Here is a 27074-nt window from a genome sequence, read left to right on the forward strand (position 1 = left end):
TATCTCAGGTCTCTCACTAAGAAAAGGTTTGCTACCTCGACCACAAAGATATTTCAGTGTCCTGGAGGCGTGAGAAGAGGGTTTGTCTTTTGAGCTGAATAGTAAAGATGCACTAAAGACCAGAGCTTCTTAATGCATTGCTTGAAAATCATAGTCAAATAAACTGAGCCTGGAATTTTAAATTGTCACTGTCTGCATACCAGTTTATTTGTCAGTATATTCTATCTTGCTCTTTCCTTTGTGCTGTGGAAAGATACATTGTTATGGAAAACAATCTCCCACTCCTTGTTACAGGAAAAAATGAAAGGTAAAAACAAGCTGGTTCCTCGTTTGCTGGGGGTCACCAAAGACTCAGTGATGCGAGTGGATGAGAAGACCAAGGAAGTGTTGCAGGAATGGCCACTGACAACTGTGAAACGCTGGGCTGCCTCACCTAAAAGCTTCACTCTGGTAATCTTCCTGTGTGTATTCAGAAGACAAGGGATTTATGTAACAAGGAGACTCAGAACAGTTTCTGTACTGTAACTTGTTCTATCTCTAAATTTTCTAGCCTTATAGAGTCCTCAAGTAGTGAACTGACACATACTGTAGTCCAGGTTCAGTCTAGTTTGGGGCTTGTAGACAGGCCAATTCCTCAGAAGTACTGTTGAAATCTTTAAACAACCCACTGTTTAAATCTGGTTTGTGCCTAACTAATGAAACAGTTAAGAAAGCATTACTGACACTTGTGTAAATAGTTATGGTGTTTGTCATTCATAATGTACTTTGTGACTTGCAAGATATGAACATAAATTCAGCTGGCTCATTCATGATTTTGATAATTACATATTTATAGAAGCTTCATGAATGTGATATTTTGCTAATTATTTGGTCCATAGGAGACCACTGCAACATACATTTTGTGTATGAAAAGGTTGTTTAAAGTGATGGAGCAAGAGGCAGAGGCTAGAAAATGGCATTCACTTGATTCATGTGCATCTAATTTCCAATTGCATATATGATTATACTCTAGAATTAAATTCTAAAAAAACTTTTCTCCATCCTCAACTACTGAATCTGATAAAGTTAGATGAAGTATCTCTTGGGTGTTTCAATTTATGAAACATCTATGACTAAACTGAAATAAAAAACATTCTTTTCTCTTCCCTCAGTCACTCATACAGACTGGTTTAGAATCTTGGAGAAATTTAACTTACTGTTGGATATAATAAAATGCTATTACAATTTCAGAATTTGAATTTCCTCATTCATATTTGGTATTGTTTCTTCATTTACTTACTTGGCATTTTCAAATAAGTTTTGTGGTTTTTCCCCTTTTTCTTCAGGATTTTGGTGAATATCAGGAAAGCTATTACTCAGTACAGACCACTGAAGGAGAACAGATCTCGCAATTAATTGCAGGTTACATTGATATCATCCTAAAGAAGGTATAGTATTAACATCTTTGTATGTAGCAAAACAGCCAATGCAAAAACACAAATATGTGCAAACAGCAGTTTTTCTCTCATGGAGTCAGTGTTGTATCTTGTGTTTTGATGTTATATATATTTTTATATTTATATATTATTTTTATTATTTAGTGCAAGTAAGGCACTGCTTCTGGAAAAATCAAGGCTCTTTATTACATCTCTAGTGTGTGTCAGGCTCAGTACAGCACTCCTGGGCTTTGATTTTCTGTCTGGAAGGTGACCTGGTGACTGTGAGTGTATATCCAGGGAGGAGTCCAAAGCCTCAGCTATGGAGTTTTAAGCTCCAAAGTGATGAATCAGATGGGAATTACCCTAAAAGCAGTATTTAAAACTACACCTAAGAATACACAATAGTTGTCCAGGTGCCCTTGTATATAATGTACTAGAGCTGAGAAGGTTTTTTGGCCAGAAAACAAACTAAAAAGCTCCAACAGTATATTGCTTTGAAAACACTGTGATTAGTAAAGCAAAGAATTAGACTGCAGTTGTGCAGAGAGGGATAAAATCAGTGTTTGTGAAGAAGTCAGACTGCCTTGAAACCTGTTTTTATAGAATGTGCCTGGCAGGAGAGAGGAAGGGCTGATACAAATTTCCATTATTCTAAATATTCCCAAGCAAGCAAGTACAACAGCAAAAAATGGCAAGTTTGCCAGCAACATGGAGCTGAATGATCCCATTCTAAGCATATTGTATAGAAAAGTGGGGTGTTCAAACAGAAAAAAAGAAAAAAAATTCTTGTCAAATTTATTGACATTCCAAACTCCATCATTCTTTACTGTAATAGATTTTAGTAGTAAGAAATCACAAAGTAGCCCAGAAGAATTTATTGCCTTTGTTCATGTGAGCAGTGTAGGATGTAACACTAAGTGTTACGTAATAAGAGGTTGAGGAAGATTGCCAGAATTCATCATACAGAATTCATCACATGACTTTTTCTCTGAGGCTGTCAGGCTCAGGTTTAATAAACATCAAATAAATTGCAGGTTTCTGTAGGTGGTTTAAAACTTGATTGAAAAGTAGCATTGCTCTGTAGTGCCACATGAAAGCAGCCTTCTGTCTTGATAGGATATAACTGTGCAAATTTCCACTCCCAGTCCTTTGATTTTCTTTCTCTACCATCTGCTGACACAGCCAGTTTGAAATGTATGAATTAGGAGCAGGTTAAATCATAAACACCCATGATTCATATGAGAAGCTGCAGTTCACAGTTGTCGAGCCCACATTACCTCTGTGATGGATTCCTCAAAGTGGGGTTTATTGCTTTCAGTTGCGTATTGTTAATTCTTGTTGTGTTTTGGACTGCTTCAACTCATTTTCTCCAGTGTGCATCGATAAATACATTTTTTCTGCTCAAGTGTTGTTAGTATAGTGTTCCCCCCCACCCTACCCAACCCCTCATGTCCTGCAATTTTAGTGACAGGTGATGAATCAGGTGACAGAGAACCCAGAACTGGAGTAGTGTATATCCAAATTAAAAACAGTAGATGTTTTTTACTTCACATTATTACAGAAGTAAATAATCTTGACTAGAAATAGGGAGTTGCAGTTCATGCAGAATCAAACTCTTATAGTAAGAACTTCTTTCTCCAACGTTGTGCATTCATATAGATGTGCATGAGGAGTTCCTCTTGAATGGAATCATAGTGGATGCTCCTCTATTTATATTCATCTATATGGACTCAGACTACCAATCATGGAGCAAGAGGGAAAGCAGACAGTTTCTCTGCACTAAGCAATAAGTAGAAGTAGACTCTTTTTATAAGGCATTATTTCTATGATTTGTAGTTTCCTGTTGTTTCTAGTGGTTTAGACTTACTGGCCTTATGTAAATTTACAAATCTCTCTTAGCACTGAAAATCCTCTGCCTCAGTCTTCAGCCTGAAGTCAGACTGTCCTGAACTTTTAAGTACCTATGATAAAATGAGTTGGAGACAATATTAAATTTATTGTCTTTACTTATGGGTATGTATTTTCTGTTGGTAGTGATGCCTTTTTTGGGCTTACCTAGAAACAGAGGCCAGACAAAGTTAAAAGAATCAAATGGATATATTCAATGAAGGGCCTTCAGGTACACTAAGGGCAGACAAAGCCTCCCCAAAGGGTTACACCCAAAATGGATGATGGTCATGAGTTTTTCAGACAGATATAAGTTTGGTCCATTTACATATCATACATATCTCCAGTTACAGCTTCAGGTAATGAAGTCATACTCCCCCAGTTTGCCCCCCCACCTCCCAAATTCACTTTTGTTTATACTTTTTGAGGCCTGAGGTTGTGATGGTGTCCTTGGATCTCAGGCCTAGAGGAATTGTTTTGCCTGTCCAAAATGTGGAGAGAGTTAACTCACACTTCATAAGGAGTTTAGATTTATGCACTAATGCAGTACTGGATTTGAAGGATATAAAGGCTAAAATCTTAAGGCATCAGTAGTTAGCACCATACAGTAACATTTCAGCACTTTCCTTATACCTTTTTTCAGACAGGCACCAGTAGGCTTTTTTTCTTTATGTACTTCATCTGTCAGGGTTTAGAACCTGAGCTGTTAAATGCTGAAGAGTACCTCTTCTCCAGAGGAGATTGTCACTCACTGCTGAGCAGCGTGGTGTCAGCACCAGACAAGGCTCTGCACTCATTTGTTTAGGTTTGTGATAAATGGCAGGGATATGGTGAAGAGAAAGCAAGAAACAACACACATTGTTTAACTTATCTTTTTTTTTTTTTTCTCCCTCCTCTAGAAACAAAGTAAAGATAGATTTGGGCTTGAAGGTGATGAGGAATCAACCATGTTGGAAGAATCTGTTTCACCTAAGAAGTGAGTGCATGCAACAGGAGGAAATGGTCTGTTTTTAAGAGCACCACATTTAGCTGCAGCAGCTTTATCAAATGAAGTAGTGCAGTTATTATTGTTAAAGAGTAGTTTTACTAGTGGTTTTCTACGGAGTATTTCAACAGAAGGAAGTACTGTCCCCAGGCAATTCTGCAGGCTCCTAGCTTCATTTAAGGACTGAAGAGCAGATATTTGTTGCACAAAATTGTTGGTTAGGGTAACCAGCAATGGCACCGGTTTGTGCTAACTTGACCCTTGAACAAAGACACTCAGGCTGTAGTTCAGTAAAATGCTGGGGCAGAGAGGGGGACAATGAAGCAGAACTCAAAAGTTCTTCAATGTATGATTGAATACATATCTTCATGTATGATTTATAAGGTTTTAGTTGATTGTGTCTGATAGTATCAAATTACTGGAAACCATGGAACTGTCATTTGTACAGTGTTATGAGCAGAGCTGGCTTATTTCACCATCAGATGTGTGGTGTGGTGGAGGAAAGGGTTTGGTACGAGTAGGTCAGGTTATGTTTTTGATGGGAGAGTAATTGAATATAGCAAAACACAGAACAATGGAGCTGGCCACACTCTTGAAAAGGCATGTAAATTTTTCTGTACAGTGAAACAATAGAAACAGATTTGTGGTATTATAAGCTGTAATGAGATACTCAGGTCTTGGAACTCTTGAGGGTGGCAGTGTCAGCAGTGTGTATGGGAAAAGTCCATTTGATTTATTAAGCATACGGTTTGTATGAGATAGTTTTGGGGTTTTTTTTTATTTCTGTTTTAGGTATTTCATGTGGCCTTATGGGAAATTTCATCTTTTGATGGATCACACATGTTCAGATATGCTTTATTTTGACATGGCACTTTCCAAATCACTTACAGAATATACTGTTAGTTAAGTGCTGTGCAGAGAAGCCCAAAACTTGTACTAGATAAATACAAGATTTTTTCATAGTTTAAATCACTTTTTTTTTTCCCTCAGCAGAGTGTTGCTGTTACAGCCTGAATTTCTGTCAACACTTCTAGCTATTAAAGGTTGAATCATGTTTAAATATGGGCAGTTTATCTGGCAAGGCAGTTCATGACCATGGATGGCAGTAATTTTATTTATTATTCTCCAGCCCAGTATCTGGTGGACTGCCAGATTATTTGCAAGAACTGTGTGTGCTTGTTTGTATAAAGGGGGAAGAAAGAAAGTTGTTTTTTTTCCCAGTTCTAGGGAGTACTCAGAAAAGATCTCCATTAGGTTCATGCTTCTATTTTCTATTGATCAGCCTGTGATACAACAGAAACAAAACAGTTGTTATGCCATAAACCATGTTCTGGTTGTGTCTGCCATGCATCTAGAAGGGGTAAAGCTATTGTATCATGTTTAACAAAACTGCACTTTGCCATCTTTCCTTGGTGCCTGCTCATCAGTGCTGTTAGTAACTGACCTGCCAGAAGCCCCAGATTATCTTTATTCCAATATGTTAGAAAATGGTTAGAAAAAAAAGCCATAAAGTTTTCCAGCTTCTCCAAATGCTGTGAAATGCAATTTAAATCCTAGAGGAAGGCCAGCTGACAGAGCTCTATTTGCAGGAGCTGACTAAATGTGTGTTGGGTGTTTTTTTGCAGACCCACCATTCTGCAGCAGCAGTTTAACCGGACCGGGAAGGTGGAGCACGGCTCTGTGGCATTGCCGGCTGTGATGCGCTCGGGCTCCAGCGGCCCCGAGACTTTCAACATTGGCATCATGCCTTCTCCTCAGCAGCAGGTCACAACTGGCCAGATGCACAGAGGACACATGCCCCCACTCGTGAGGAACCTCCTTGTTTTGTGTGTGAAACCTGTCTGTGCAGCAAGTAGTCACAAACAGAATGTTATACGTGTTTCTAAGACCAGGAGTCCTGGCTATGTTCTAGCAAGCTTAAGTTTTGAGTATCCCTTAAATATTTAGGGTGTCACATTTTGACTTATTTTCTTGTTTTCTTTAAAGCAGGCTCCAGCCTTTTCTTTACTTCTAAGCAGTTAAAACTAATATTCAAAGGGAAAAAAAAAATGGTTTAAAGACTGGCAAAAGTAAGCAGTTTTGAGGATAAGGCTTACTTAAGGCTAGCTTATCACTAACCCACCAGCTTAGAAATTTTTTTAGCTGGCTTAAAGCTGATAGTGCTTTTTCTCATTTAAATTGAAAGGCTTTCACAGGCCCTAAACAGCATTTAGAGAATATAATCAATACTTAAAATCATGACATACTACTGGAAGTTTAGTCTGTGTAGTGAATTGACCTGGCTGTTTGCCAGATGCTTGCTCAGCAGCCACTCTGACTCCTCAATCAAAGTGTGTACAGAAGATATACAAGATTAAAAAAAGCTTTTTATCAGTGAAGGTCAGGAAAAAGGGAGATCATCAATTATATTCATGGGCAAGACAGAATCAGCTTAGAGAAAATGGATTTAATTTATTGTTGATTAAAATACAGCTGGATGGTGAGAAACAGATGAAAACTAAAAATCCTTCCCACCCACCCCCTTTCTTACAGACTGAACTTGACTCCTTCAGTTCTGACTATTCTACTCCTTGCTCACAAGCAGTCAACTTGTAGCAGCTCCTCTCTGCTTCTGTTTGCTCCTCACACTTCTCCCCAGCTCCAGCAGGTCCTCCCTGTGGGCTGGAGCCATTCAGGATAAGCTGGCTGCAGTGAGGGTCCCCTATGAGCTGCAGTTCCCTTCAGGACATCCTGCTGCAGCACTGGGCTATTTCCTGGCAAGGCTCCAGCACAGGCTCTCCATGGGCTGCAGTTCCTTTCAGGGAAATATTCACCTACTGTGGCACATTTGGGGGCATCTGCTCCAACACAGCCCTCTCCACAGACTGCAGAGAAATACCTGCTGCACTTTGCTCTCTCCCACAGGCTAAGGAAACTCAGCTCTGCTGTCGTGAGCATGCCCTCCACATCCCTGTCAGGCACTGGCGTTTGCAAGGTTGTTTCTTGAGCTCCTTTGTCCCCTCACTGCCCTTTCTCACCAGTGTTTTCCCAGAGGTGCCATCAGTTTGGGTGCTGTACTCAGCTGTGTCCTGTGCTGGGTCTGTTGGAGCTGACTAGAGCCAGCTGTGCCCAATGTGGGGAAAGCCCCTGGCTAATTCTCCCAGATGCCACCCCTGCAGCCAAAACTCTGCCCCAGACACCCAATACAGACAGCATCCTGCTCTGCCTAAACCCCTTCAGTTTTCTCTTAGCTTGTGCATACTGATGATAATTGAGTTTTAGAATCATCCTGGATTCCACTGGGAGGCTCTCCCAGGAAATCAGTAATGATCTCCTAGAAGCAAATAGAGTTTCCATGTTGCTCAAATGTAGGTCAGTAAGACAGTTCAGTGGGTCTGTGTGTGTCTGCTGGCCATTGTTTGAGCTCAGAAAGTTGAACACTTCATGTGTGTGTGAAGGTACAGCAGAGTGTAAAATGGCAGAATTTGAGACTGTGAGAAGAATTGGAGGGCTTTGCTTTCTCCATTGTGCCAGGGAAAAGGCAGCTCTCTGCAGTGGCCTGGGCTGGTTGCTGGACTGCTGTCACCCAGGGTCTCTTCACACACATGTGACATGTGCTTGAGGTGGTCTCTGGAACACAGCACAGCCATTGCCTTGCTCTGCCTTGCAGACCTCAGCTCAGCAGGCCCTGATGGGCACCATCAACACCAGCATGCACGCGGTTCAGCAGGCACAGGCCGACCTCAGTGAAGTGGATAACCTGCCACCTCTGGGGCAGGACATGGTGAGTTCTTCTAATCCACACAGAAATGGATGTTAGGGCATTGGGTTATTTACAGACCACTTTAGTCATTGTCCCCAGATCTAAAGTGATATTGACAAAGCTTTTAACATGGGGTAAAAAATTGGTGCTCTTTTTAAGGAATTCATGTACAGTGGTCTGCCTCACTCTAATCAGTCTCCTGAGATCAGATGCAGCAGAATTCCTTGCATAAACCTGCCTGGAATGCTATTGTTTTGCAGGCATATGTACAGTTAAATGCAAACTGTGGGCAATATTAATGGTGGGACTTACTGCCTCGCAGTGACATGGAAAAGAAGAACAAAATATGATTCTGGTGTTCATAAGCAGGACAGAACCAGAGGGTTATTGCTTAAGGGGGACTGTCACTCAAGAGTGTTTAGCTTTTCTTATGGCATTTACCTTAAAAAGGCAGCTGTTGAAATGTGAGATTAAATCTGTAATGAATGAATCAGCAGAAGAAAATGCTTGCTTTCATATTTCACTTTAAGGGCCTGCTGCTTGTCTTCTGTTTCACTTTTAAAAGTTCTCAAAGGAATGGGATATGTACATGGTACTTGGCCTTACAGAACCTCACTGCAGTCCTTAATTCTTCCTTTTGTTATTGCTCTTCAGGCATCAAGAGTATGGGTTCAAAACAAGGTTGATGAATCCAAACATGAAATACACTCTCAGGTTGATGCGATCACTGCAGGAACTGCATCTGTTGTTAACCTTACAGCAGGTAAATTTCAATGGGAAGGATTTCCTTGCAGTCTCCTATTTGTTAATCTTAATCAAGTAACTGTCTTGATTTGGAAGACAGGTGTCTGCTGGGAAGGGCAGGGGCCTCCCTTGGAATGAAAATGTAAACCCCCTCCCTCTGAATTACTGTAATTTTGAAACCAAGGGGCTCTCAGGCAGAGATCTGGGATAGGAATAACAGTTCTTTACTGGTGTGTATACAAGGTGTATACTGGTGTGTTTGCCTTGTTATAACAAGGCAAACAAACAACAATAACTACAGCATTAACAATAAAACAGAACCAGGGACCCCGTGATCCCTTCTCGGCCGGGACGGGAAGGGATGGAGGAGCCCAGCCAAAGCTCCCTGTGTTTCTCAAGCACCCACTGAGTACCCACAGTCAGGTTTTCCCCGCAGCTAATGGATGAAAATTCCACAGGTGAGCCAGAACTAAAAGAAGGACACCTAACCCCCAACAGTAACATATGAACTGAGTATGGGGCAGCTGTAGAAAATTTTCCTTAAGACATGCCAATAGCTAAGTGCATTGGCATATGGAACAAACTTGGTGCCCCTCCCAACGCAATTTTTTCCATCTTCAGTTTCTCTAAAGGTATGATAGTCAGTGAAGGTGAAATGTAGCTTGCTTATCCAACAGAGTGTTGCAAGTTTACTACAAGAAAGCTGCATTGAAAGCATCATTGCTACTACCAGAAAGCATCATTGATCTGGCAGTTAAGGAGAGATGATGTTTTTGTTGACAGTGGTTTTTCTTCAGCAAATTACAAGTTGAGGGAGCTGTGAGGGGTTTAAAGGAGACAAGACTGTGTTAAGTTAGGCCCTTTTAGTATTGAAAGAGGCTGAAACTGTGGGCTTCTCAGCAAATTTCATTGAATGAAGAAACATTCTGCTAGAGGATAGATTATTGCAGAAGAAATGTAGAAATCAGAAAATTTATAGCACTCTAATTTTTTTAAGTGACACATTACTTGGCTATCTCTTATCTCTCACCAGGGTGTAGCCTCTTGTGGCTGCCCATTTCCTTTTTTGCCACTAAAGCATTCTGATCAGTGAAAAACATTTGCTCTGCAGGAGATCCAGTTGACACTGATTACACTGCTGTGGGATGTGCAATTACAACCATCTCCTCCAACCTCACTGAGATGTCCAAAGGTGTGAAACTGCTTGCTGCTCTTATGGATGATGAAGTTGGAAGTGGAGAAGACCTCCTGAAAGCTGCTCGAACCTTGGCCAGTGCTGTCTCAGACTTGCTGAAGGCTGTGCAGCCTACTTCAGGAGAGGTGAACATAGAAAAACTTCTCAGGTTCCCTCTTTTTTGGCAGTATTGCTTGCACACTAATGCAGAAGTTCCTTGAGGAAATCTTAAATGCAAGTAAAGCTTGTTTTCTTTGAATTAATGCATTTCACTGTTGCCTCTTCCCAGCCTCGCCAGACAGTTTTGACTGCAGCTGGAAGCATTGGACAAGCAAGCGGGGAGCTGCTGAGGCAAATTGGAGAGAATGAAACAGATGAAAGGTTCCAGGTAATGAGGGGGGTGCTTGTCACTGTCAGAACTGTTTTGTAATGAGGAGGTGCCTGCATGAAACCAGGCTGCTCAAAGTGTGGTTAGAAATTGCTGGAGTTACTCTGTGCAAATTGAATCCATTTTGAAGTTGGTTTTAATTACACAGGCACAGAGTGCTGATTTCACAGGACCCCTTACTGCGTTCTGTGCATCATACAGATGCTGTCATGCTTCATGGAGAGCTTTTTGCACTGTATTTCTTCTCATTAAATATAGTGGGTTTTATGTGTGTGTTTGCTGTGTCTGTATGTATACATGTAAACCAGAAGTTCATAAAATCTTTTGGTAAACTGAGTAGAAAAAAATAATTGTATAACAAACAGAATTTCTTTAAGATGAATACTAGCATCAATTACAAAATCATAATGCTGTATGATTTAACAGTGTTTGCTGTTAGCAGTTTAAGACCAGTGCTCTTAAATCCTCTGTGAAAAACACGTGTGGATTTTTTCACTGAATACCAGGCAAGTGTTTGCACCAGAATCAGGGGAAGGTACTTTTCAGCAGCAGAAAGACCTCTGGAGTGCACTGTGTGCAAGGTGTCTGCTAATACAACTTACAGACCATTTTTACCACTTCATCCAGCAGTGAATCTGGATCATCAGAGTTCTCAGTTGTATTCCTAGTTGAATATATGTATTACAGCTCTTGGCTAAGAAAGAGAATTTAAGCATTCTTATATGTGTTATGGAGTGTTGGAGAAAGCGGGTAAGGAAAGGGATGGTTTCTCATATCTAAGAGCAAAACAAAAAATAGTGGGTTTGATTTTTAAAATGCAAGATTTTTTGTCTGCTGTGTAGTTGAAATTATAAATAAGTGTATTGGAAGTATTTTCTTTACTGGAAAACCAGATCATTTTAACAGTAGAGGCATTAGGAAAACTCCGTCCTACTAAAGAACTGAATATGTGGATGGGATTTTAGGTGGGGAAACGGGAAGGAATTATTTGAACTTAGTGATTGTAGGAATTAACATCTGAGTGTGTATTAATGTCACAGACTGTATTTTCCCTTTACCAGGATGTTCTGATGAGTTTGGCCAAAGCTGTTGCCAATGCTGCTGCCATGCTGGTGCTGAAGGCCAAGAATGTAGCACAGGTGGCTGAGGACTCGGTGCTGCAGAACAGGGTCATTGCTGCTGCTACCCAGTGTGCACTCTCTACTTCCCAGCTTGTGGCTTGTGCTAAGGTGAGGCAGTGTGTAGTGTCAGGTGTGGATGGTAAGGCAACACTGCCTTCCCAAAAGTGCCTCCAGGGGGGTCAGTGTCTGGGCAGGCTGCAGTCACACACACCACACACTCAGACACACCACAGGGAGGCAGGGAGGGTCTGTGTGTGGAGTTCCAGTGGGGTTTATTCCAGCCACGCACCAAACGGGTCCAGGAACAAAAACAGGGAGTAATGGAGGGTCCAGGAATATATGTGGGCTTGAGGGGGTGGATCCAAGGGAGAGGGTCCCATAGGAACAGGGGAAAGTGGTGCACAGGTGAGGTCATGGAGAGGGAGAGCTAATGGGGTCACAGGGGAGAGGACTGCACCAAACTGGGGCCAGCAGGGAAACAGGGAAGGGAGAACTTTATCGGGAAGAGACATAGAAGATAAAAAGGGAGGGAGAGCCAACAGGCTAACTGGCTATATAAACTAGGGTAGAACAAAATGGAGGTGCAAAGCACTGTGGGAAAAGCCTTGTAGGCCTCTTTCCACACCATGATGGCTTTTGGCTCTGGAGCCTCCACAGCAGTGGTGTTTGTGAAGGGGCAGAGCATGTGTCCATTGAGTGCTGCTGCATGTTCCCAATGGCCTGTTAAATAAGCCATTTTTGAATGCTCTCTCCATGCAGGTGGTGAGTCCCACAATCAGCTCCCCAGTGTGCCAGGAGCAGCTGATTGAGGCAGGGAAGCTGGTGGACCGCTCAGTGGAGAACTGTGTGCGGGCCTGCCAGGCTGCTACAGATGACAGTGAGTTACTGAAGCAGGTGAGTGCAGCTGCCAGCGTGGTCAGCCAGGCCCTCAATGACCTCCTGCAGCACGTGCGCCAGTTCGCCAGCCGGGGAGAGCCCATCGGCCGCTACGACCAGGCCACAGACACCATCATGTGTGTCACCGAGAGCATCTTCAGCTCCATGGGAGATGCTGGTGAGTTCCTGCAAACAGCACTAGCTTGTCACAACTCACACATGCACCTTTCAAGTCAAGAAAGTAAAAATCCTCCTTCTGTTTTTCTGCTTCTGAGCTAGTTGTGATGGGTAGTGTTCCAGCCCATAATATGAATTAGCAACATGCACACAGCTGTGTGCTAGATGGAGTAAATATTCAGTGAAAGCAATCAATACCATGCTGAAGGAGCACTGTAATATTTTGTCTGTTATCTGCCACTGCTTCACTTCATAGAATTATATAGAAATTTCTCATCTCCAGAGAAGACAGGCACCTGGGCAAATACTTCAGTGATTGGAGTTACTATGCATAGATTTTGTTGTAGGTTTTAAAACTTAAATCTGATTTTTATTCTGGGATGTTTTGAAAAAGTGCAGCTTCTAAAGCAAGAAACAAGATGGTTTTGGCTAAAACCATCTTAATGGTGCTAAGTGTTTTCTGACAAAGTTTTCGGTTTATATTAGACAAAAGATAAGTCCCCAGAAACACAGGAAGAAGGTGGGCACTTTTTTATTGAAGGAATGAAATCTTGGCTGTGATTTGAAAGCAAAATTATTAGTCTTTGCTGGGACAGGAGTTTCCTTGAACTCTATTGAAAATTACTTAAAAATACTGATAGTGTGTTTTTGTCTTACTATCTAGATTGCAAATACGACACTTTTTTCTTAATCTTCACTGTAGTGGTTTCTGTCATTTATATTGGGAGCCAAGATTTGTTTATGAAACTTGCTAGTTACCCATGTATATGTGTGTGTGTATCATTTTCAAGTGAAAAAATACATCAGCAAATGTAACTTCATTTCTGCCTTGTGAAACGATGCTGAGTTTTGAAAGCAAGCCTGAAGTGCAGAAAGGAGAAGTACAAACGCAGCTGTGCTCCCCAGGTGAAATGGTGCGGCAGGCAAGGGTGCTGGCTCAGGCCACCTCCGATCTCGTCAATGCCATGAGGTCTGATGCAGAGGCAGAGATTGACATGGAGAACTCCAAGAAGCTTCTGGCTGCTGCAAAGCTCCTGGCAGATTCCACAGCCCGCATGGTTGAAGCTGCAAAGGTACCAGGAAAGTGAACTGTCAGCTTAAAATTGTAAGGCTGTACCACAACAAAGAGAGAGGGTATGTGGGATTTATAAATAGGATCTGGCTGATAGTAAAGATGGTTTCTCTTAATCCTGTATAAGTTTGGCATGTAATGACTGACCCTAGGTTCAATCCAAAAACCAGTTTATTAGCTACCTGGATTTTTTTTTTTTGTTTTAAGAGGTCTTCTTGCACTGCTTTTGCTTTCCTGTGTCCATAGTTGGTCATGACTCAAGCCATGTAGGACAGTTACCCTGAGCCCTGCTATGGTGCAGGGCCTCGTACCAGTGCAAATGGAACAGCAGAACCACAGCAATCTCTTACTGGAGTCATTACAAAGCAACTCCCCTCTGTCTGAGAAACAGTTTCCTCCACCTGGGGAATCCTGCCTGTATTGTTCCCCTTGACATCCTTTCCTCCTGGTTCTCAAAAGAGAGACAAACATCACAACTTTTCCCTTTTTATGCTGGAAACCTGTTCCAGTCTGCTAGGGAGGAATTTGTCCTTTGAATTGTTTCCCAGATCCTGCACTGAAATGGTTTTCACAGCAGCAGGGCCAGCCAGCTATTCTGCTGGGACTCCAGAAGGATCTGTATGCCTGGCTGTCTATCCTTGACTTGCCAGTATTTTCTGACTTCAAATGGAGAAAATCTACTGTGTTAAACTTCAAGTTTTGGACTGTAATTACTGAAAGACGTATTGAATTGGGAATTTTAAAACCTGTGTTTTTTTCAAAAACCTATATTCATACAAGTACATTATTTCAGATCATAGGGGAAGCAGTTGAAAAAGGCTTTTTTCCCAAGCACCTTAAGTGGTATATAAAGCAAATGTTGAACTTTCTTCCTCTAAGTACCAGACAAGACAGTAACAGCTTTCCACTAGACTTTTTGCCTTGAAGTTTTGTAATACTTAAATGTTCTTCTAACTTTCCTTATGATAATTTAAGGGAAATGAACACTAATGCAGCAGATACTGTCTGAACTTAGGTCTTGATGTTCATCCACATTTTCTCCAATCATTTTCACTCAGACCTATGGTTTTTGCTTGGAAATTTTGTGCAGGGAGCTGCAGCCAATCCTGAAAACGAGGATCAACAGCAGCGTCTGAGAGAAGCAGCAGAGGGACTGCGGGTTGCTACAAATGCTGCTGCACAGAATGCCATCAAGAAGAAAATTGTCAACAGATTAGAGGTTGGAAACCATGTAGTGAAAGTGCTAAGCAGAGAATAACAGCACTGTAAGCTCAGTTCCAGAGTACGAGGCTTAGAATTAGATGTGCCAGTATATCATAAGTCCTCAGAAAATTAAGTATCTTGTATCGCAGATGTGGTAAAGTGGTGTAAGGATTTGACTCAGAGGGCATTTGATGGTGGCTTAGTCCTAAAATTAAACAGCTGAGCTGAAACAACTTTATTGCTGTGTTAATTTATCTGTATGGTGTGCCATTTACACACAGTATTTCTTGGTGGCTTTACTAGGATATAGAGTTCCATATGAATTTCTGTACAAAGTTAGTTGAATCACAGCATATCCAGTTAAACTGGGAAATTACTCAGCATCAAGAAGCAGAAAAAGAAGTAAAAAGATAGATCCTATCTAGTGGCCCAGCCAAGAGGGAGAAAGGCGATTTAGTAAGGATAAAATACCATGGAAGTTTGTTTTGTAGGCAAAGTTTGATCACATTCTCAGCTAAAATGAAGAAAAGACAGATGAAAAAAAGAAAGTTTTCACAATTTTGCAACTGTGATTTTTGCATTAGTCTAATTCAAATGCAGTAAGGTGACCATGTTCCAGAAAAACCTTGAATTCCTGTCTCTGTCTAGAACTAAATATCAGGACTGCTTTAGGAAATAAAGGCTGACATCTGTATTTTTCTAACTGCATTCAAGCAAGTTTTATACAAAGAGTATTTTATATGTTTTGCTGTTATAACGTATACTGCCTTACAAAGGAGTAAAATGTGTAATACACTTCATTCTTGCTTCTATTTAGTGGACCAGTTAGTGTTGTACAACATGCTGAAGTACCTTGGATAAATGGTTGAATTTTTATTTTTGTAATAGGGAGATGTTGATAATAACATTCATAGATATTTGCAGAACATCTTCACAATGCTTCTAGACTCAGAAATACCAGTATTTTGTACCTATGTCATTTTAGGATCTTTGCTTTTGCCATAGAGCAGTCTCAGCAGAAATTGGCTCCCTTTTGTCCTGGCTCAGAGGTATCCATGTAGCAGTGTGAAGCACTGCATGTGCTTTGCCTGTTTTCTCTGGCCTTCATAAGGAGCTCATTGTTTAGACCATTTCTGCTGTTTGTAGTTCACTTATCTTCCTCTTGTTGAAACCTAAGCTATGAAAGAGTAAGGGCATAGAATGCTTCTAATTCTGCCTTTTTCTTTATTGACAAATTGGAGAGGGATAACAGTATTCAAATAATTTTTACCTTGAGAGAAAAGCAGTGATGGTCAGGTGAGGTTTCCTTAAGGCAAATCAAATTAAGGAATAAAATTATTAATTTGTGATGTTGTTACTGCCGAAGTTGCCTGTAGTAATGTGTGTTTCATCCTCTGAATTACTCAGTTTCAGCACTGATTTGATTTTCTTTTTCTCCAAAGATTGCAGCTAAACAAGCTGCAGCTGCTGCTACTCAGACTATTGCAGCTTCTCAGAATGCAGCTGTTTCCAATAAGAACACAGCAGCCCACCAGCAACTTGTGCAGAGCTGCAAGGTAAACACAGCACAGCCCATGACAAATAACTCCTGAACTCTGCTTTATGGGGAATTGATGAGCATCACCTTCTATAATACTGTTGCAACCTCAAAGGGAGCTTGAAAAAAAAACCCAAACTGCCCAACACTCTATATGTTCATATGCATGGATTCTGGAGAACCCTCCTTTACTGTATTATCCAGGCATTGCTGTTTGCAGAGCTCTGCAAAGCTGAGCTGTTGTTAGTGCCATGTAACACTCAGCTGTTACACACACCTTAGAAAAGGATGCAGAGGTGTGTAACAACCAATTCACCTGAAGTGCTTTTATTACAAGTTTTGGTACAGATCATTGGAACATGTGCAGAGCTGTGCTGGAGCACTGTACAGAGGGGTCCAGTTGCTCAGGAATTGGTGATTCCCTGACTGTGGTTCTAAGCCTTGGCCATGCATTCAGTGTATGAGTGTGATCTTCAGCAGGGGAGTAGCTTCATGATCATCAAAACAGGCTGTTGAATCATAAATGCAGTGAAATGGGACTGAGGTCTGTTGTGGGGCAAAGGTAACCTTTGGATTTTCTCTAATGAAGGATGGAGTACCAATAGTGATTTATACTGTAACAGAGTGAAATTCTTATTTAACATATCAGTTACATAATTGGTTATATAACTAACAACTGCTCCTGCTATTCTGATGTTCTGCCTCCAAGCAACTGGGACCTTAAATGTCACCATAAAAACATAAGTAACAGACCTTACAGTGGGTTAACCATGATTCCTAGCTTGAAGTTAAATCTATAAAATCACAGATTTCAAGGTATGCCCAAAGTCAAAGACACTTCTATAGTTCCAAGCTAGAATTCAGAGTCTAATGAGAAGCTGTTCCTTTTTGTTTAAGCCACATTTGCGAAAGACAGTAGAATGCAGAAGGATTTTCTTCTGCATCAAAGGGCAGTTATGTGGGGAGCAAGAATGAAGCCATTAAAGACTGTATTGTTAAAAACCACATCAGCATTCTGCAATTACTTCTTGTCATGGTGCAATCCTAAGAAATGCTGGAATTCAATAAGACAGCTCAAGTACACTTCAGAATTGTGTTGTAGAGAGCTGCTATTTCAGTATGGATTTTTAAAAAGTGCAACATGGCAACTACTGTTTACTGTTCATTTTAATTTTGTCTTGATGCTCATTTATTAGATAACAGAGAAGATTTAGTATCTATCTTGTTACATTTTTGTGGTGGTGGTAATTTAGTCTTGCACTGTTCAAGTGTTATTGTGAAATGGATGGACAAGGACCATGAATGTGGACAGATCAGGAGTGAAGGTTTAACCATATATGCTTGCAGATATTCCAGCCATGCTATTAATGTTGTGTTGCTGAAAGCCAAGGAAAGGCTGAGGTGTTTGTAAAAGATAATGATTTTCTGAAAGCAGGACATTCTCTTGAAAAAGTCTGGCACCTTCACTACTGGCATTTGAACAGGCAAAAGAAATAATTAGTACTTGATGTACATAATTCTGCATAAAAATCTTGGATTGTCTTGTAGAAGCCTCTAATAAATAGAGGAGTGTAGGAGCCTAATAAGTAGATTGAATAATGATTTCTTAAATAAAACATCTCTAAAAAAGTCCTGTTGTATATTAATTTGGTTCCATGTTCCAATCCTAAATTAATTCTGTGACTGACAGGACAAGAATATTTTACTTAGGAATACTGGAGTTGTCTTTAAGGGGAGTGGGAAGCCTGCTTGTTTTATTTTCAGAGGATTTTGATGTTTTATTTATTTGCTAAAAATCCTTTCCCTTTGTCCATTTTAGAATGTTGCAGACCACATTCCTCAGCTGGTTCAGGGTGTAAGAGGAAGTCAAGCTCAGGCCGAAGACCTCAGTGCCCAGCTTGCTTTAATAAATTCCAGCCAGAATTTCCTTCAGGTGAAGTGAACCAATTATTGCAGTAGATGGAAAAAACATTTTTTTTTAGTGCTGTATGTTTTCATTTGTGATGAATAACCAGTAAGAACCATGTAAAGAAGTTCACTGCAAACTCTGAGCCACAGATAACAAGAGTTTAGTCCCTCAGGTTAGATGGCTAAAATGCATTTTATCTGTAGAGAGTGAAAATTGCTGACACTGGTTAAAAGTAACAAGAAGAAATGTATGATTGTGGAGAAGAAACATTCATTGCTGTACACTTGCCTTCTGGGAAAGAGTTTAAAAAAAAATATAGAGAATTTAGCATCTTTCTAAGCAGAGGTCTGAGTCTGACTACGTGACGGGCTGTTGTAGCCTTTTTAGGCAGTGTTGCAGCAACAAGTTTCAGAATTCCTCAGAAATAAAAGGGAGTACTAGTGTGTGGTTTTTTTAGATATTAACCTGCATAATAGATCTAGATTGATGGTTTGGAAAAAACACAAAATTTGACTGTGTGCTTTTTCTAAAGCATCTTAAAATAGAAAGATAAAATATTGATTATTGATAGCAACTATTGGCTTATTATTAACAAGAAACAACACCAGAAACCAATAATCTGTGTAATGGCATGGTCATTATTTGGCATCAGTTACTCTTGCTTTAAATGTGCTGTTAGCACGTTTTTATGGTCTTGTGTAGGCAGAGGGATCACAAACCATGTTCTCACTCTGTTTAAGTATTTGCTCTATGATTCCCTCTGGAGTGATTCACATGATTGATCCATCTCCCCTGTGGCTGTGTGTGTGTACAGCAGTGATGATGAGGATCAGCAAAGGTTTTTAGTTGTACTAGCAGTAATCTCTGTCTAGAGGCATTGCTTGAATTACAATTTTAATTTCATAGAATTTTGTCTGAGGTTAATATTTAGAAACATAGAAATTTGCTGTCTCTGCCACCTTGACCTGATTGTACCACATGAATGCTGAATGGCAAAATTTCACATTTCAGTGTTTTTAAGTAGTCTACATGAGTATTCAAAGGCCTTGGGCAGATATCAGAACCAATGGGGTAGTCACTGTCCCAGTAAAGCACAGATAAGTCCTGCTGCGGAGGGCTTGGCAATGTGACAGAATTATGACAGGGTGCTCCAGCTTAAGGAGCAGGAATGTGCTAGCCATTAAAGAAAAATCTAGAAACCTCATGAGTGTGTGAGTGAAGGAAGCAGTTTGTTTATTCAATCCTAAGCCTTTTTTAAAGGAAATGAGCTGGTAAAAACAATTGTTTTTACTGTCACTGTTGTTCTTTGAACAGCCTGGAAGTAAAATGGTGGCTTCAGCTAAAGCTGCTGTCCCCACAGTGACTGATCAAGCAGCAGCAATGCAGCTCAGTCAGTGTGCAAAGAATCTTGCTACCAGCTTAGCTGAGCTACGAACTGCCTCCCAGAAGGTAGGTAAATACTGGTTTTAATTAGCTAAAACAAGAGAACTTCTTGTCTCTCCTGAGGGAATGGCTCATGCTGAGGCAGTGCTCTCACTGCTGTATTTTGTGCACACATTGCTCAGACTCCCAGGTGGCCTCTGTATGATAGGAAGGGGAGGGAGAAGTGACAAGAAAACTGAAAAAGCTTATGCTGCCCTTTCCATACCAGACAAACGTGAGCAGAGTGTAGAGAGCAGCACATCAAGACTCTGAGCTGCTGTTACATTTGAGGGAGAGCAGGGAAAAGGGAACACCTCTTGTGCCTCCCCAAACCAGTGAGAACCTAGCTACAGCTCTGTGGTGCTTACTGCTGAAATAACTGGAATCATCTTCTCCAAAATCCAGGGGAGCAGAGGCTGTGTTTCACACACAGATTTCTGAATTATGTCAGGGCTTAAAAAAAATGCAAGTGGGAAGTCTGATATTTTTTGTGTGTATACACTGAGGTCTGAAACTGGGATTGTAGCACTGAGGTGGCTACACCTGAGCTAATGCTAAAATTTCCATCTCACACTGGGAATGTGGGGTGCCACATCACGGGGTCAGTGTGATTTTGGTCATGATGCACAGCGAGGCCATTGGTCAGAGGGGAAGTCCAGAGTGCTGCAGTTACTCTCCCAGTCCCTGGGCTGCCTGCTGTGAAGGGACATGTACACAAACCAAGTGCACCTCATTCCCCTGGTGCCTCTTAGCAGAGTGTTATTCTCTTCACAGACTGAAAATACTATTCAGGAGTTTGGAATCCATGATTTATAACACTTAGAGGGCTCACAATGGCCTCTAAAGTAGGAAGAGAAATAATATGGATGGGGAGATTAGATCTGAAGCATTTACTGTTTCTGAAAGTTGTGTACAGCTGCTAACAGTGGTACTGATCTGATTTCTGAATAGGCTCATGAAGCTTGTGGCCCAATGGAAATTGATTCTGCTTTGAATACAGTCCAGACTCTCAAAAATGAACTGCAAGATGCGAAGATGGCAGCTGTGGATGGACAGTTAAAACCTCTCCCAGGAGAAACTGTAATTGAGGAAGGATGTTCTTCATTTAAAAACAAACAAAGTTAGCTGTTAAAAAACTTGAATATTAGAGGCAAAACAAGTCATGAGGCTTTGGATAATGATGATGCTGATAGGATTTTGTACTGATTCTCTTTTTAAGAGTATATGTTACTACTACACCAACAGTATGTTCTGTAGTAGAGTTACTCATAGGAGTGTAGGGCCTCCTTCTCTATTGTGAAGATTACAATTTGGTAGCAGTAATGTTCTGGTCTTGTCAAAAAGAATTTCTGTTGAATTGTGACAATGATGAGAACTCAGGACAGCCAGTTGTAGTAGGCTTAGAAAGTGAAATGGTTTATTTGGGGGAGGGGGGAAGTGGAAAAAAGCCCTTCCTAGATGAGGGCATTTACTTTCATTGCTAATTATAAAATAATTTTATTGTTTGCACTACCTAATATGTTCATTTATTTTATCCTGAACAGGGAAAACATGCTAGTCAGATTACAGAGAAACTGTGTGTGTATTCAGTAGCTGAGGTGAAAGTTTAGGTTTTTGGAATGAGGAGTTTTTTAGTCCTATTTAAAATGAAGTGTATATTCATTGAGCTTAAAGTAAGTATTTTGTCCTTTGCAATTTTTTGCAGCTTGAGAAATGCACTCAGGACCTGGGAAGCACATCCAAAGCAGTTGGTTCTTCAATGGCCCAGTTGTTAACTTGTGCTGCTCAGGGCAACGAGCACTACACAGGTACTATTTTATTCATAATGGCTCCGTGGAGTCTATGCTTTCCATCAAATACTTGATAAAAGTATTTATTCCTTGGTGAAATGTGACCATAGGAGTTGCTGCCAGAGAAACTGCTCAGGCCTTGAAGACTTTGGCTCAGGCAGCACGAGGGGTTGCAGCGTCCACCACTGACCCTGCGTCAGCCCACGCGATGCTGGATTCAGCCAGGGATGTCATGGAAGGCTCTGCTGTGCTGATCCAGGAGGCCAAGCAGGCCCTGGCTGCCCCAGGGGATGCAGACAGCCAGCAGAGATTAGCCCAGGTAAGCTGGGAGTTGAGCAGCTGCATGATTTGTCAGACACCTGGTGAATTTACTCCAAATGAGCATTAAGTAAGGAGAGGCAATGACAGAAAATAAGGCTGCTAGGTATGGCATCTTTCTGTTCTCTTCAACAGCTCTCAGACAGTAACACCATGCCTATGTTAAACAATGCAGATGTTATAAAGTATGGTATTTTAGTCATCTCTTAGAAAAATATACAAAAATGCAGCTCTGTGCTTTTACCCACAACATATATGACAAGGCTTCTTGACTGCAAAAGGGAGATAGCCATTAAAATTATAATTTTCAAATAGAAGACCTATATCCATGTTATATTCAAAAAGTGAGTGCATGTTTTCTTCATCTGTGGCACCAGTATGTTTGAATACTTTAGGAGTGACAGGTTATTTTTTTACTGATTTGAAAAGTTCTAGAATTGGTCTGCATTGTAAATAATTTCTTATGAAGATACCTTTTGTTTTAATCAGAACTTTTTACAAAGTGGCATGCAACAAATTTCTGTGATTGGCATACAGATAACTTCATGGGCATTCCCTTATCTGCAGTGCTGCAGCCTTTATCCCAAGTTCCAGGAGCAGCTGTGGGGCTGCCCTCCAACACTATCCTGTGACATGCATGAGCCTAAATAAAGACTGCAGGCCAGCAAACTGAGAAAGCTGCAAGCCTCAAAAATGTTCCTGTAAGGGTCAGAAAGTAGGAATTGCTGGCTGTGGAGTAGAGGCTGTGCCTCCAATTAATGAGCACTTAAGCCTCTCAATGTGAATGTGTTCACTTGTGTGTTGTAGGTGGCAAAAGCAGTGTCTCACTCCTTGAATAACTGTGTGAATTGTCTGCCTGGACAAAAGGATGTGGATGTGGCCTTAAAGAGTATTGGGGAATCCAGCAAGAAGCTCCTTGTTGATTTGGTAAGATGGCTTTTAATGTGGAAATATATTTTAGAAAACTGCGGATCTGGGTTCCCCACGTGTCAAATCGTTATTTAGTAAATGTGCCCTGAATATACTTCATGTAAGCTGTCTTTAAGCTTATGCACCTTTAGGCAGCTGCTACGTAGACTGAAATAGCATTTTTGTAGTTTTATGGGCAAGGTGAAATGTTTCTGTGACTTGTGAAGGCAATGTTAAAGCTGTCATAAATTGATATTAACATTTTGGTTTTGAAAATGGCAACTATGAATTAACATTCATTAGGAAATTATAGTTCATCTTGCACCTAGAAGCCTTCACTTTACTTGAAGGAGCATTGTGATCTGTCAAAAAATGTTTGGTCACTTTGTGTAAAGAGTAGAATTTTGTTACTTTAACTGCATTCATTTTAAAAAAAAAACTATTTGTGGTGGCCATTTGCCAGAAGTTTATACTGTTTTGAACTGCTGTTTTTTTCTGCATCCATCACTGACCTTGCTATCCTGTGAATGAAGGAGGAATTGTATTTTCATATGTTTGTGCAATGCCTTTTGATAAAACCCAGGATTTTTTAATCAAACTGGTTTACTAGAGAGAGTTTAGAGTAATTCTGAAGAGCTGCCAATACTTGTGTCCCTTGGAAAGCTTACAGACTTGTCTGTCTCTTGAAAGAAGCAGAAGTTGCTGGACAGATTTCTGGTTGACAGCTGTCCCATAGTTCCAGCTGCATTTGGTATTCTCAGCGTGTGTTGAACTCTCCAGCCATGAAAGGCTGGTGTGATGTGACAGACAATAAAATACTGAACTTTGTGTCTTCCAGCTACCTCCAAGTTCTAAGTCATTTCAAGAAGCTCAGAGTGAACTGAACCAGGCAGCAGCAGACCTGAATCAGTCAGCTGGAGAAGTTGTCCATGCTACACGGGGCCAAAGTGGGGAGCTGGCTGCAGCCTCTGGGAAATTCAGTGATGACTTTGATGAATTTCTTGATGCTGGTATTGAAATGGCTGGCCAAGCACAAGTAAGATCTTTATCTTGAGGCATAATCTTGGCCATAACCTCTGGTAGTGCAGTACACTGTTTATGCAGCATTACAGTGCAGCACAGCATGCTGGTGTGTGAGGAGATGTTTGTTGTGAGGGAATCATCTGGAGCTGGTTATCTGGAAAGAAGAGAACTCAGCATTTGCATCTTCCACAGGATGTTGGTATTTGTTTGTGTCCAGTCAGAAATATGACTTCATATGAAGCTCTGTAGTTTGAGCTTCAAAGGTATAAAGGTGTGCTGGACCTCAGCTTCTGGAAAGGGTTGCTTCTTTTAGAATGTTTTGTTTGAGGCAGTTCTGTGAAGGCAAAGGTAGAAATGATCCTGCAGATGGCTGCTTGAAGTGAGAATCCAGCTGCTGATGACCTTGTGGCCCTTGTGAATTTGCTTATCCTGCTGACACAGGGCATGTTAACCATCTTATTAAAAGAGAAGGCCTTCTGTGTGTAATTATTTGGCCTGAACAAAAGCAATACCAGGTAATTTTGGTGTCTAGTAAAATGTCAGGGTAGGAAGGAAGTAGAATTTAGTAAATACAGAGTAGAAACTATTCATATCAATTTAATAATATGCAACCTCTTTAGATAAAACTGTGAACAGACTGTTAGGAGAAATGGGTTCACTTCTACTGATCATTAGCAGAAGAATCTAGTCACAGGTGTTTGCTGAGAAGATGCAATATTTTTCTGTAACTGTATTTAAATACAGGTTTCCCATTTCAAGCAATGGCTTCAAATGAGAAACAGAATGTCCAAGTCAGAATGTTGACCAAAGTAGCTTATAGAAATGATTTTCTTGGGAAAGATGACTTTCTGGAGGATATTTTTATGTGAGCAATCCCAGCTAGATGCTAGAGAGCCTGCGGGCTGCACAAAGGATGCCAGAATTCAGAGAGCATGCACTGACTGAATAATGTGAAGCAGTTGTGCCAGGCAGAGACACATAAGAGTCTTAACAACAAAAGCATTGTTCAACAAGTAGTGAAGTTTCTCCCTTGCTCATTTGTGAATACTGCCATTGTTAGAAGCCAAGCTATTTGTTGTAAGGGTCTTTTTCTGTTCTGTAAGTGAAGCTAGAGGCACCTGTCTGGGTGAACAGGGGCTTGGGCCATCCTTCTCTGAGCTCACATATGTCAGTGGTTTCAGGTGGATAAACAAACTGGGTTTCCATGGTGTGGTTTTAGCACACTCTCTGGATTGCTAAGTTTCTACTTAATGTTACGCTGCTGTGGCTTTCCAGACTAAAGAGGACCAGATTCAAGTCATAGGTAACCTCAAGAGCATCTCTATGGCTTCCAGCAAGCTGTTACTGGCTGCCAAGTCTCTGTCTGTTGATCCTGGAGCTCCTAATGCCAAGAACCTCTTAGCAGCAGCAGCAAGGTAAGGGTGTGTTGCTTGCTGTTTTCCTGGGATATTTGATTTTCTCTGTGGTATTTATATTGTGCTTATATATTCTTCTTCCACTGACAATTACCTGAATGGTTGGAACCTGTAGTTCTGTTTAAATGGAAGTAGGCCAGAGAAGAATTGCTTATGTTGGAGTAGTTCCTCAACTGGTATAGCTTATTAGCCTTGGTGGAAATAGGAACCAGCATTTGAAGAGTTGTCTTGGTTTCTGCAAGGAGCCAGTGTATTTTATGTCCTGGTTCCTCACTGTCTGTTCTGACAAGGCAGTAGCTAACATTAAGCCTCTCAATCCCTGAAAGAAAAGAAGTTGAATAATATTCTTAGATAAAATGTGCTTAAAAATCATAGCTACCTATCAAAGTGTGCATGTGTGTATGATCAGGAATGCTTGAAAGGGTTAGATGCTACATTTCTTCAATGGAGCATACCCTTAATTTAAGGATTATAAATCCACTCTCTCAGTAAAGAGCTTCTTAAAAAGTTATGCTACTTTACTTCGTTGTATTTTGTTTAAAAACAATTACATCTCTCCTATCTCCCTGGAAATAAATAGCATCTATGAAAATTATAGATCACCAAAGACAGGCTGCTTAAAAGTGAAGGAGTCACATGAGATTTTGTTACTGCTGCAGCATCAAACTGCTCTGGATTTCTGCTTTAGGCTTGGAGCAGTCCTGATTGGAGTGTAGAGGAATTTCACCCCAGTGAAATCCAGGTAGTTTTAAGGTCCTGCCAGGTTGGTATTCCCTCTGTGGAAGTATCTAATAGAGAAAGGGAGGTGAGCCAGGTTGAGCCTTTAACTGTTCTGTGTGTGTGCATGTGTGAGACCTTACACAGACACCACGTACCTGTGTGACACAAATACTGCACCAGGTTGTGTTGTAGGTGCTGAGGAGGTACTGTACTGAGATCCCTCTGCAGATCCTCTGTTCTGGCTTGTGACAAGCATGCCAGGGCTCTCTTCTCTTTCCCTGCTATGATACAGTCAGGGTCAAATATTTTTACTTTATCTCTTCTCATGAAAATGAAAAAAGAGGCACAGCTTCCTTATTATAAGACAGCTTTTCTGCTCATCTTTCTCTCATCATCTGTGGTACTGTGATTAATCTGGAGGTTGTTTTGCTTTCTTCCCCATTTGCAGCAGCTGTAAGAGACACTTCAGCTTTTTCAGTAGCTTTGTCTTCCTTGTGGAGGCATTTTTCTCAACCACCTCTGACAGGTCTGCAGCACTGGCTGAGCTCCCTGCAGGGTCCAAGTATTTGTGTGTAGAATTGGATGAAAACAGATGTGGCCTTTAGAGTCCTAGCAGTCCTCCTCCACTCTGGCATAGGTGTTTGAGGAGCCACCTTCCTGGTTTTTCCTGTTTTTCTGTGGCCAAACGGTTTTCAGAGTAATGTTTGTACACAGGATGGATTCCTGGGAGAGGTGTGTAATAATAAATTTGTGAGACCATGTAACCTCCTCTATAAAGCTGATTATTCTCTCCCTTCAATTGCTGATATTTTCTGATTCAGTATGAATTGTGTCTCAGATTAAAATCAATAGCAGACAAGATATTTTTTTGTGTGAAGTTCTTCTGGGAGTGAACAGAACTTTCAATTTTTGTTATTTATTCCTGTGTCTGTATGCAATGATATTTTTCTGATGCACAGAAATCACTGATGTTCAGCAGGTGAACATCAGGTCCTTCACAAGGACACTAAAGCTGCTGGAAGGGGTAGGAGTCTCAGTTAAACAAGTATGTCTGTTAGTTTCCATTCTTTTTGCCCTGGAATTTAGCATGAACATGTTAAATGTAATAAACACATCCTGTTTCCTTTTGTAACAGTGGGATACCATCCATCCAGGTAATCACATTACTGATATGTTATCAGTATCAGTTATTCCCTTTTTGAAAGGGAATGTAATAAAAATGCCATTCCGTTTCCAAGGCCAGA

At 40.9% G+C, this 27074-nt stretch overlaps 1 protein-coding gene across 7 annotated transcripts in view; it reads left to right on the forward strand.

Annotated features, from left to right (window-relative positions):
• Positions 1-27074, forward strand: part of TLN2 (talin 2) — a 132286-nt gene that overhangs the window by 61490 nt on the left and 43722 nt on the right. For all 7 annotated transcript variants that reach the window (XM_058846577.1, XM_058846572.1, XM_058846574.1 and 4 more), the window contains 21 exons: positions 295-450; positions 1326-1427; positions 4205-4281; positions 5916-6096; positions 7940-8053; positions 8687-8795; positions 9888-10096; positions 10240-10338; positions 11400-11567; positions 12219-12513; positions 13419-13585; positions 14675-14803; positions 16230-16343; positions 18144-18257; positions 19548-19682; positions 20607-20735; positions 21361-21463; positions 21556-21764; positions 22571-22690; positions 23511-23708; positions 24971-25110. In XM_058846577.1, coding sequence (XP_058702560.1) covers positions 295-450; positions 1326-1427; positions 4205-4281; positions 5916-6096; positions 7940-8053; positions 8687-8795; positions 9888-10096; positions 10240-10338; positions 11400-11567; positions 12219-12513; positions 13419-13585; positions 14675-14803; positions 16230-16343; positions 18144-18257; positions 19548-19682; positions 20607-20735; positions 21361-21463; positions 21556-21764; positions 22571-22690; positions 23511-23708; positions 24971-25110 — 3068 coding nt within the window. The remainder of the gene's footprint in view (positions 1-294; positions 451-1325; positions 1428-4204; positions 4282-5915; positions 6097-7939; positions 8054-8686; positions 8796-9887; positions 10097-10239; positions 10339-11399; positions 11568-12218; positions 12514-13418; positions 13586-14674; positions 14804-16229; positions 16344-18143; positions 18258-19547; positions 19683-20606; positions 20736-21360; positions 21464-21555; positions 21765-22570; positions 22691-23510; positions 23709-24970; positions 25111-27074) is intronic.

The sequence above is a fragment of the Poecile atricapillus genome, chromosome 11 (genome assembly GCF_030490865.1).
Source record: "Poecile atricapillus isolate bPoeAtr1 chromosome 11, bPoeAtr1.hap1, whole genome shotgun sequence".
Classification (NCBI taxonomy): Eukaryota; Metazoa; Chordata; class Aves; order Passeriformes; family Paridae; genus Poecile; species Poecile atricapillus.